This window comes from Carlito syrichta, unplaced genomic scaffold (assembly GCF_000164805.1).
Source record: "Carlito syrichta isolate Samal-C Ts95f unplaced genomic scaffold, Tarsius_syrichta-2.0.1 Scaffold309429, whole genome shotgun sequence".
NCBI classification, from domain to species: Eukaryota; Metazoa; Chordata; class Mammalia; order Primates; family Tarsiidae; genus Carlito; species Carlito syrichta.
Window position 1 is genome coordinate 245764 of NW_007253525.1, and position 12082 is coordinate 257845.

The 12082-nt window shown below is 37.2% G+C and overlaps 1 protein-coding gene across 1 annotated transcript; it reads right to left on the reverse strand.

Moving 5' to 3' along the window:
- Positions 1-1763: 1763 nt before the first annotated feature.
- On the reverse strand, positions 1764-11870 carry MRPL44 (mitochondrial ribosomal protein L44). Its single transcript, XM_008067235.2, has 4 exons — positions 11626-11870; positions 9856-10324; positions 5673-5851; positions 1764-2672 (listed from the first exon to the last, which is right to left on the reverse strand). The coding sequence occupies exons 1-4, from the start codon at positions 11802-11804 to the stop codon at positions 2501-2503; spliced, it is 999 nt and encodes a 332-aa protein (XP_008065426.1). The 5' UTR covers positions 11805-11870; the 3' UTR covers positions 1764-2500.
- Between the last annotated feature and the right edge of the window lie 212 nt (positions 11871-12082).

Below are 12082 nucleotides of genomic sequence, written 5' to 3' on the forward strand. Positions count from 1 at the left end.
ACTTAGAAAGATGTTAAAATCACATTCTTTTTGTAAGAGATATGGACTTCTACTTGCAAAGTAGTTTTATCTAGTTTTACACATTTTTCCCATATGTAAATCCGGAAGCATTCAAGGTTTAGAAGCTTGAAAACCTAAAGGTAAGGATAGTTCCTCTCCAGTCTTGAAGTTAGTCCTGCAAATTGCCCTGAGAAGAAATTTGGGATTGCAGTATCAGCACTACTTAAGAAGTAGGGGAGAGGTGGGGGGAGGGAGTGGGAAAGGATTCCTAGAATTTACAAATGAATTGTCTAAAGACTTTCTAAATGTTTACCTAAAAAGTGTTAGAATCATATACTAGTTAGATTCTGTCATTTTACATATTCTGGATAGAGTTAAGTAGTTAGAAGATATTTCCTGTCTTTTACTTCCCAGAAACTTTCATTACATCATCTCTTCTCCGACAATGTCAATGAGGTGCTTATCTTATCATATTTACTTGTGGATGACACACACAAGTGGCATTTTACTACTGGGTTTGGTCCTCTATGCTTGTATTCAATTGTTAGGTTTAGTAATTAACTCTCCAAAAAAAAGGTGAAATGCAGTTGACCCTTGAACAATGAGGGTGTTGGGGTGCTGAACCCCTTGTAGTAAAAAATGTATATAACTTTTGACTCCTCAAAAACGTAACTATTAGCCGGGCTCAGTGGCTCAGCCTGTAATCCTGTGCCTTGGGAGGCTGAGGTGAGTGGACTGCCTGAGCCCGTGGGATCGAGACCTGCCTGGGCAACTTGGCGAGACCTCATCTCTACAATAAATCAAAAAATTAGCCAGGTGTGGTAGCGCGCGCCTGTAGTTCCAGCTACTTGGAAGGCTGAGGCAGAAGGAACGCTGAAGCCCAGCAGGTCGAGGCTGCGGTGGCCGGGAGCGGCCACTGCACTTCAATCGGGGCGACAGAGTGAGACTCCAACTCCAAAAAACAAACAAAAAAATAACTATTAATAACCTACTGTTGACTGGAAACCTTACTGGTAGCATAGCAGATTAATACATATTTTGTATATGTACTATAGTGTTCTTATAATAAAGTAAGCTAGAGAAAAGAATGTTAAGAAAATCATAAGGAAGAAAAAATATATTTACTGTTCATTAAGTAGAAGTGGATCATCATAAAGGTCTTCATCCTCATTGCCTTCACAATAAGTAGGCTGGGAAGGAGAAGGAAGAGGAGCAGTTGGTTTTGATGTGTCATGGCTGGAGGAGGGGTAAGAAAATTTGAGTTTAAATAGACCCACACAGGTTAAACCCACATTGTTCAAGGGTCAACTGTAACTTACATTTAACCTGCCAATTCAGCCAACTAGGTACTTCTCAAACATTCCCCTCCAAAAACAGTCCCTGCTTTACCTGTGACAACTGCAAACCCTTTAACATGTGACTCAGGTTCCATTTTCCTAGCCAGAAAAGTTTCCAAGGTTCTTCATCTTCCTTTACTCAAAGATCTCATAACAAAAGTGATGTTGTTTATAATGTTTCATCTCTTTCCTATCCTATTTCTTGTTAACCCCTGGGAATGACTACAGCAGACTGAAACTAAAAATTATTGTTGCTAAAAAGTTTAAAAGATATAAATCAAAGAGAATTTGCAGTTGGAGGATTACTGAACTGAACAGAGAGGATTAAAGCAACAGCAGAACAATCTCTATTAAATTAAATGTGTTCTAATACTTAAAACAGTGCTTGGTACATATTAGCTATTATTATGATTATGGAATACTAAATTGAATTGATAAATACATACTTTATTTTTCAACATTTTAAAAAAAGATTTGGGGCTGTACAATTCAGAACATTATCAACCTTTTAAGCTGGTTTTGAGTTTCAATTTCTTAAAAAAGGCAATTTCTTAAAAGCATAAAATTTACCTTTTCTGCCATTTATTTTATGAAAACTGGATAACTAAGAAACACATTAGAAGTACAAAGATAGACTCGAGAGCTCATGTAAATAGCTGTCTAGTTATAATCTTCTGTACCTTGCATTTCTCGAAGAGTTATAGCATTACTATTTTAGTTAAAATTTTATTAAAGAAGCAAAGTTAATCAACTTCCTACCATTCTTGGGTATATCAAATTTAACTACAAAGTAACATTTAGAAAAAGAGTAACTTTTTTATTGGTATTATAGCACAAAATTCACATAAGGCAAATATTCAAATTTTGATACCTCAAAGCTAACAGGGGAATGAAATACACCTAACTATACAAATTATATACAATAATAAAATCAAGAACTTTAGGAAAAACTCTTGGGAAAATGTTCCCAAAAAAGACTTGATCAAACAAAAAAAATTGAGAAAAAAACAAAAAACCTGTAACTGGTTAACACAATTAATTAAAAGAACACAGTATGAAGAGTAAGATGTGTTGCTTTACAATTCTGAAAATAACTAGCTTCAAACACTTGTGACTTCTCACTGTTTTGCTCACAAGTTTCAGGGTGCCACATCCCTGGCTGCCTAGCTGGCAGTGATGGTCTTTTTTGCTCTCAAGTTTTCTCTGGGCTTGGAGTAGTTCCAGGGCCGTCTATTTTCCGTAAATCCATAAAGTTTTCTAAGTGCCACTCGAACAGCTTCTTCTTCTGCAATCAATACTGTTTCACCAGGTCCTTCGGCAATCAACTTTTTATCACTACAAAGAAAACAAACACTTGTTAAGTTTGTGTCTTATGACACAAAGCAGTTATGCCTTCTAAATCCTATTTTAATAATAACACCCACCAGAAGTAACACAATAGCTTTAGATATCATCTTTTTTATTTTAACTAGTCTTGTTGAAAGTTCATTATAGTCATTAGATACACTTATGTTTCCATAGAAATATAAACAAGTCTCTAGGTCCAGTATTTTTTTAATTGTTGATGAGAGAGTTGAAAGATTATATAAAATCTTCTTATAAAAACCTGAAACTATAAAAATATTCTCGAGAACTACAACCAGATTATTTTAAATTCATTTTGACTGTGTGATATAACTTGAGCAAAGATTCTGCTGAAAAAAATTGAAGCTGGGCTCGGTGGCTCAGCCTGTAATCCCGCACCTTGGGAGGCTGAGGTGAGTGGATTGCCTGAGCCCACGGGTTCGAGACCCACCTGGGCAACTTGGTGAGACCGCATCTCTACAATAAATAAAAAAATTAGCTAGGCGTGGTAGTGAGCGCCTGTAATTCCAGCTACTCGGAAGGCTGAGGTGGAAGGATCACCAGAGCGCAGCAGGTAGAGGCTGCGGTGGTCGGAAGTGGCCACTGCACTCCAGTCTGGGCGACAGAGTGAGACTCCAACTCAAAAAAAAAAAAAGAAAAAAGAAAGAAAAAAATTGAGACTTTTGAATTTGTCATCTAAACTTTAATATGAATGAGAAATTAAGTCTATATTTCAAGTTAAATACTTCAGATCTTCAAAACTAGCTCAGATTAAATAATTATTTTATATATTTATTATCTACTCTAGTTTATTCTCAAAAGATGAGGAAGCAGCATAAACACTAAATGTTGACTATTAGTGTTCTACTAAAACTAGACACAACTAAAATGGGTATTCCTGATGCTCTACTGATATTTCTATTATCACAAACAAACAGTTATCTTCTTTAAAAATGTAAAAGCGTTCCTTCAAGGGAACAAAGGATGTGCACATTAAATAACTATAATCTTATTTGTTTTGCTACTTCTCAATTGTACTTAACTAATTCCTGGAAATTTCCTGAATTCCTAAAATTTCACCCATGCAATTAAAAAAATCATGTCTTTCAAAGTTTCATGCACAGAAGCTCCACTCCATAACTCTGATTCTATGTAAGTTGACTTAAAAGTGAAGACCAGAACCAAATTAAAGAAAAATGAGCAAAGCTATGCAAGTAAAAGAAATGCAACATGGAAGGAATTTGCTGAAATACACCACACCTGCTATGATAGTAATTTGAAATGAAACAAAGTTTAATTATATAAATTAACTTTATGATAATAATTAAATATATACATATCTGTACAAGGTGAGAAATAACATGGTTTTAATCAATGATGCTGAAAGTATATCACTGGCTATTTTTTTTTTTTTTTTTTTTATGAATTGTAGAGACGGGGGTGGGGGGTCTCACCAAGTTGCCCAGGCTGGTCTCAAACCCCTGAGCTCAGGCAATCCTCTCACCTTGGCTTCCCAAAGTGCTGGAATTACAGGCTTGAACCACCATACTTGGCCAACTGGCTATATTTTTTTAAATCATTATGTAAAAATCTAGAAGAACACTATTACCCAATGACAATCGCTGTAGTGTTATGACAAATCACTTCTTACATTTTTTTCTTAAATAAAAGATCACTTCCCAAATTTCCCAATGCATTTAAAAATTCTTTTAAAATGTTACCTCTATATTCCATCATGTGCATGTACCATTTCCCTCTTGTGAGATACTAAACTTATTTCTAATTTGTTAGTTCAACAACTATTTACTGACCAGTATCTCCCAGAAACTGTCCAAGGTATGAGGTAAACAGAAGTAAACAAATGAACATTTTGTTCACAAATTTGTCTGCAGTACTAAGACAGACAATCAAAAGTAGAAAGACCAAAATAAAAGGGCATGAACATTTTAAAGATTCTTGGTGTTCTGTCAAAATTACTCACAGAAATATTGTACATTACTTTTCTCTATCAGTTCTATCATCAGTGTATGAATTAATGATAAAAGATGTTTTTAAGGTTTGCCAATCTGATAAGCAAAAAAGTATCTCGTTGTTTTTGCTTTGCACTTCAATTAAAAGTGAAGATGAAACTTTTTACAATGCTACCCATTGTCTCCTTTGTGAAGTCTTCCATTGTTTTATAAAGTCTTTTGTGATACAAAAATTAGAAAAATATTTACCTAAATTTTAATCTAGCCATTTTAGATAGTAAATGTTTACATTTAAAACTTTAATATTAACAACTGAAATTAAGTTAGGATAGGTCAACTTTTTTATTAACAAAACTAAAAAGCTTCCAACGTGAGTTGATTTACATTTTGAAGAATAAGCCCTTCCTTTTCTAAGATTGAGCCATTTGAATGTCATCTAAACTTTAATACGAATGAGAAATTAAGTCTATATTTCAAGTTAAATACTTCAGATCTTCAAAACTAGCTCAGATTAAATAATTATTTTATATATTTATTATCTACTCTAGTTTATTCTCAAAAGATAGGAAGCAGCATAAACACTAAATGTTGACTATTAGTGTTCTATTAAAACTAGACACAACTAAAATGGGTATTCCCATTCCTAGGCTCAGCTGAAGCTGTTGACAAGAATCGATTAAGGTTAAATCTCTAACATGTGGAGTCAAAACATACTTTTACACAGAAAAACTCAGGTTAACACATGTCCTATGAAATTCTACAGTACATAGTTGGCTAACAAAAGCTACTATTAGCAAAACATAGATTATTTGCCTTCCCCCTCAGAATGACCAGCAAGAAAGTAAGAAAATAGATGACCATAGGAAAGAGATTTTTCAAGTCTTTTAATGCAATTAGAGGTTATGTCAAGAAATTTGAAGAGGTTATGGTAAGGAATGCTAACATTCCTTATGGAATGTGAAGAGCCTGTTTTTAAGGCTTCCAATCAAAGTTATAAAGTTAAGGTTAAAATTTCACTAACCAGTATAAGCCAACAAAATACAAAGGCAAAGCTGTGGTGCTTCCGGACTGCCTAGTAAGTCTAGATTCAGGAGGTGAAATATTCCTTTTCTTCAATTCTTCTACCAGTAGCCCCATGGGATTTATTATTGTCCACATCTCAAAGAGCTCTTTTCCAGTCATTTGGGTAATTAAGAAGTCCTGCATATAAAAATATAATTAATACATTTAAATTAGTATTAAAAAAAATTAGGACCACAATCCAAAGTACATTTTTGTACACTTTTTGAATCAGAAAAGACACAAAGTACATTTCTAACAGAAATTTCAAAGTTAATGGGAAATGAAAGACAAAATGTATTATTCTTTTTTTATTCTCACAGAATTTTTTTTTTTTTTTTTTGAGTTGTAGTCTCACTCTGTTGCCCAGACTGGAGTGCAGTGGCCACTCCTGGCCACCACAGCCTCAACCTGCTAGGCTCCAGCGAACCTTCTGCCTCAGTCTTCCAAGTAGCTGGAACTACAGGCGCGTGCTACCATGCCCAGCTAATTTTTTTGACTTATTGTAGAGATGAGGTCTCACCAAGTTGCCCAGGCGGGTCTCAAACCCCCAGGCTTAGCCAATTCACTCACCTCAACTTCCCTAAGCACAGGATTACAGGCCGAGCCTCTGAGCCCGGCTCTCACAGCATTTTTAATATAAATTTTATTACAAAAACCATAGTTGGATTAAAAAAATGTGAAAGCCTGAAAAAACTATTTCAAGCAATATGATCTATGAAAATTCCACAGAAGGTAGAATCTTATCTTATAATTTAGAATTGTATTCCTACCTCTTCACTAAAGAATTGAATTAATGAATAAACAGTATTAACTCCTGGCAGAAACTTATGTAAAAGGACACTTGGGGCCTCTAGATGACAATATATCCCCTGTTAATAATTTCTTTAAAAATCATTTAAATTATAATTTCACACAAACTGTCTTTTAAAACTATGACATATCAATACTTCTTTATAAGACTAAAAAAACTGAGAAAGAAATTAAGAACATTCAAAACAGAACTCATTTTGCCAGTAAAAAAATTTATTTTGTATAGAAACTATGGAAACAAACATTAATTCTCACAAAAATTACATATTGCAATTAACTTGTGTTAACAAACATAGCAGTATAACAAGGTAGATGAATGGGACAGGAGGGAAGAAGTTTTAAAAGATCCCTTAGTTCACAAAATATAAAGTCAATTTTATTACAACCCGTCTCCAAGTACCAGAACTCAATTTGAGTTTCACCGATAAAAAAATTTGTAAGTCCATTCTCAGGAGACTCTGAATGTTTTAATGTACAAAGATGGAGAAGTCTTATGGGACACATATGTAACATGCACATATATATGAATCAGCGAGTTGTCACCTGCCATATAGAATAACCAAATGTAGGGCAAACAAACGCAATTCTTTTCCTTGCCTAAAATATTAGTAGGAATATATAAAGAATTCTCAGTTTTTCTGGAGTGATTACCTTCCACTTTTTCCTCTTTGCTCCTGGTCTTATTAATTTGGTATTAGAACTCTCAGTAGGGTGTGAGTTGAATATTCCAATCTCATCTCCCAGAAAGGAAGGCAGTATGAAGAAGTAATGTTTCTAAACTGAACAACTGGGCCGGGTGCGGTGGCTCACACCTGTAATCCAAGCACTTTGGGAGGCCAAGGTGGGAGGATTGCTTGAGTCCAGGAGCTCAAGACCAGCCTAGGCAACATAGCGAGATTCCATCTCTACACAAAATGAAAAATAATTTAGCTCAGTGTGGTGGCACACATCTGTAGTCTCCGCTATTTGGGAGGTTGTGGTGGAAGGATCTCCTGAGCATAGGAGGTCGAGGCTATGGTGAGCCCTAATTGTACCACTGCCCTACAGCCTGGTTGAGAGTGAAACCCCAGCTCAAAAACAATGCACGTTTGATGGAAACCTCCCACTTAGAACGCCTCCAGCTATATCTGCATAAGATCATCAAATACATACTTTTTAGCATGGCTAAGAAGAGTGCTGTTCAAATTTCCAGGTGCAGAAAAACCACCTGACGAGCTAGTTATCATACAGATTCCTAGGTCCTCCTCCCAGAAATCCTGTGGTGGATGAGAATTTGGATTTTTTTTTTTTTACAAGGTCTCCATGTTGCTAATGATACTGATGTCCAAACCATTTTCTAACTACAAGATGCAATATGATCCAGTCACAGAAAATGAACCGCAGTTCCCAAGCACAAGCTCATCCCTGACACATCTTCTCAAACCGTTCTTTTCAGGGGAGAATGTCACTTATGTACAACCTTCCCTAACCTTGCTAGACAGAGTTGGTTGTTGCTCCTCTGAGTTCCTGTGCACCTTAGTATCCCTATGAAAGCACTTCCCACATTTCACTCCACCGACCTAATGAGCTGTGAGTAGGATAAAATCCTATTCGGCTCTGGCTCCAGAACTCAGCAGTAAGACCTTCAACATTAGGTGGATGAATGAATGAATAAGACAATCCAAAGTTGTCACTTCTACTATGGGAGAAATCAAAGCTCTTGACTTAGAAATAGATATCTGAATTATCTATGTTTAATAAGATCTTTAACTGGAACTGCTAACAAGGGAGAAAAATATGGTAAATATTTCCAAGTCTCATGACTGTCTTGTGGAAGTTTCAAAGAGGTGACCAAAAATTTAGACAGTTTTAAAATCCCAAACAGGCTACAGGGATAACGAGACTGCAAATCAAGGAAGATTTTGTGAGAACTTCTTTAGAAAAAGCTATCTTTAGGCCGGGCATGGTGGCTGAAGTCTGTAATTCCAGCACTTTGGGAGGCCGAGATGAGAGAGTTGCCTGAGCCCACAGGTTCAAGACCAGCATGGGCAACATGGCAAGACCTCGTCTCTACACTAAATCCAAAAAAAAATTAGCCAGGTGTGGTAGCGTTCACTTGCAGTTCCAGCTACTTGGAAGGCTGAGGCAGAAGGATTGCCTGAGCCCAGCAGGTCGACACTGGGGTGGCCATGAGCTAGCCACTGTACTCCAGCCTGGGTGAGGGTGTGAGATTCCAACTCAAAAAAAAGGAAAAAGCTATCTTTAGAGGGAAGGTAGGTAGTCTACCTATTGTAAACCCTAGCTGGGCAAGGAGGAAGACAGGTCTTAGCTAGGAACAAAATCTGAATTGTTAGTTAATATAGGTATTCTTCTCTAACAAAATTATCAAATGTATTAAAACTAAATGAATAGATTTCATCAGCATGTGATACTGGTTTAAAGAATATGACATTCAAATGTGTGAATCAAGTCTGTTATTATGACTTAAAGAGATTGTGCAGACTCTCTATAATTGAAGATTGAACAAAAAATTCCTGTTTTCATCCAATGGTAGAGAATAAAAACTCCCAGTTAATAAATTCTAAAAGGTCAGTGGGAGTCAAGTCGTATCAATTACATAAGAATTTCAATGAGCTAAGCTGTTAGCTCACACATAGTTATACATCACAGGGAGTCAGAAATTCAAGATTAGGTCACTTGGAAGAACAGAACAGCAGCTAGTACTTAAGCATTAAGTTCCTAACCACACTAGGCTACTACACAGCATTATTTGACATCATTCATTCACCAAAGATCTACTGAGTATTTATCATGCAGGCACTACCCTTGGCTCTAAGGATATAAAGCTAAAGACAGTATGGCTTGCTGTCATACAGAAATCACAACCAGAATTTAATAGCCACTTCTCAAGATGTTCTCAATAAGAGACAACTGGAATAATGAAGATACCATTAAAAAAAAATTATATATATATAAAAAAATATATATTTTAGATATAATATATATAAAATACCATTAAAATGGTAAAAAAATTATATATATAATATATATATAATTTTTTTTAATTTACCATTTTAATGGTATTTTTTAATGAAATACCATTAAAAAAAAAAACTCCCACCTTGGGAAGGTGAATCTTCTCTCTTCCTTCTCTTTCTCTCTCTAATTTACTTTTAAATAAACTTTTCTTTCTTAACCTTTAAAAAAAAAAAAGCCTTAGGTCTTTCTCAGTTTTTGTTGGTAGAAAAATTCACTTCCAAGGTGATTATATCAAATAAATGAATTACAAAAGGAAATTTTTCCTTCTGTCAACCTCAAGTATGTCCAAGCATATCCAATTAATAATTACCTACCCTGATGAAAAGTGCAGTCCTCTCAGGTCCACTGCTCTGAAGAAGGGCACCAATTACTGCAAAGAAAGTCTTTTGTAATATAGTTGGAGGGACTGGGAACTCTGCACTCAATGTTAACTGCTCCACAGCTAAGTTTCTAGCCACGTGACATACGATTTCTTCACTAGTGAGAAAGTTAACAAGACTTCTGATGCCTTCAGTGGGCATGTCTGGGTACTCGTCTTCAAGAAGTTGTGTGAGACAAGTCTGTGAAAAAGATGCCCCTTGTTCAGATAGTTCTTGATTACTTTTAAGATTCAGAAGAACTGCTTCTTTCTCTATCCCAAGTTTTTGGCGTTTGGCCTCCTCACTTTTAATATAGCAGCTATTAACAAATGCAGTTTTGAGAAGATCTAAGGAGAAGGTTTCCTGTAGTCGAGGTCCAAAGGCTAGTATTTCAGCATGGTAATCCCAGTCAGGCTTCTCTGAACTGAAAAGATATAAAGACAGTAAAAGACAGTAAAGAGAACATATTACTACTCTAAAAATTTTTCGTAGTGCTGTAATAGTATTACTTATGTAAAGGAAATGAAAAAGGTTATGTTTCCTTTTAATGTCAGGCTCTCATAGTCTAAATGTTAAAACTTTAGTCAGATGAATACTGGTAGTCCTTTGCCATATTCTACATATATGGTTGAATTAATTTTCTCTTTGACCCAACTGCCACATTAAAGTAGTTCTTCAGCATCAAAGACTAAGCCATTATCCTTTTAGGTTCCTTATGTGTGCTGTAATCATGGAACTGTGTTTTACACCTAAGAATGAAATACAAATTATAATGTTACAGATTCAGGCCATAAACACTAAGCATATTATATTTCAGTTGTCTCTCCATATCTGTGGCAGATTGGTTCCAAGACCCCCTTGAATAACAAAATCTCAAGACCCCCTTGAATAACAAAATCTATGGATGCTCAAGTCCCTTATATACCTCATTCATTTTATTGCATTGCACTTTATTGCACTTCACGGATACTGCATGTTTTACAAACAGAAGGTTTATGGCAACCCTGGATGTGGTCACTTTTTGTTTCTGTCAGCATTTTATTGGAATAAAGTATTTTTAAACTAAAACGTGTACACCGTTTTTAGACACACATAATAGACCACAATATAGTGTAAATATAACCTTTAAATGCACTGGGAAACTCAAAAATTCATGTGACTCACTTTATTATGATGGTCTGGAACAAAACTCACAATACCTCTGAGTTATGCCTGTGCTTGCGCATGACATTTGGAGCTATAAAAACTTGCCTCTCTTTCTGCTACTAACCTGCTACTAGAACAAGATGAATTAGGGCAAAATCTAAAGCTAACCTTTTAAAAATTTTACTTTAGATAGTAGATTTCTCGATGTAGATTATTTTTTCTCCCAAATTCACAATGCTGTGGAGTGCTTTCTTCCCTCTTATCCGAATTATCAGGCCATTACAAATCGGGAGCTATGACACCCAAGCCCACGTAAGGATTACCATCCTGGTGGCCCCATTTGCAGAAGACAGCATTCTACACTGGAGTTCTGAAGCGTCGGGGGCCACCCGGCGCTCTCGCGCTCTCGACACAAATCCATTTCCTTTGGCTCGGCCCACCCGTCCACATCCCACAGATGTCTCTACTGAAAACCTCCTAAGGCTCAAGCCAGGCGTGCATCCACAGGCGGTGCGAAGCAGTGGGGAGAAGGCCCAGTGACCAGACCACCATCCCGACGCCCCGCGAAGCGTCTCCTACCGGCGCATGGGCGGCGGCGGGCACCGGAGTAGGCGCCGCCGCTCCAACTCCTTCTGGAAGCGGAAAGCGGCGCGGAGGCCCTTCTTCACTCCCCGCACTGGCGGGCCGAGCGTGGGGGCGGCCGGAGCCAGGAGGCAGCGAGGCCCCTGCTGGAGTAGCCTCACCAGTCCGGACGCCATCACACAACAGAACGCACCGGAGGAAGGAAGGAAAACAGTCGGGCCGGTGTAGCTGAAACACACGTCCCCGGACTTGGGCGAGCGGAGAGAGGGCGTGGCCGATGACAGCACCTGGGGGCGGGGCGACACGGCTGCGCTGTCACTGCGCAGGCGTTGGTTCTTTCCACCTTGGGGTTACTCTCAGGTGAGCCAAGCTCGAGGGACGTTGAGTCCAGAAATTTCTGGGAGAAGCTGCTTCACTCTGGCAATTGCTCTTTTGTTCCTTTTTTTCTCGTTAA

Bases quoted from the DNA above. Each gene is read 5' to 3' on its own strand.
- MRPL44 (XM_008067235.2), bottom strand. From the start codon at position 11,804: ATGGCGTCCGGACTGGTGAGGCTACTCCAGCAGGGGCCTCGCTGCCTC. The intron at 5,852-9,855 runs GTAGGTAATTAT...TTTTATATGCAG, and splicing joins GGACTGCACTTTTCATCAGG to GACTTCTTAATTACCCAAAT. The intron at 2,673-5,672 runs GTTAGTGAAATT...TTTTCTTTGTAG, and splicing joins TATTTTGTTGGCTTATACTG to TGATAAAAAGTTGATTGCCG.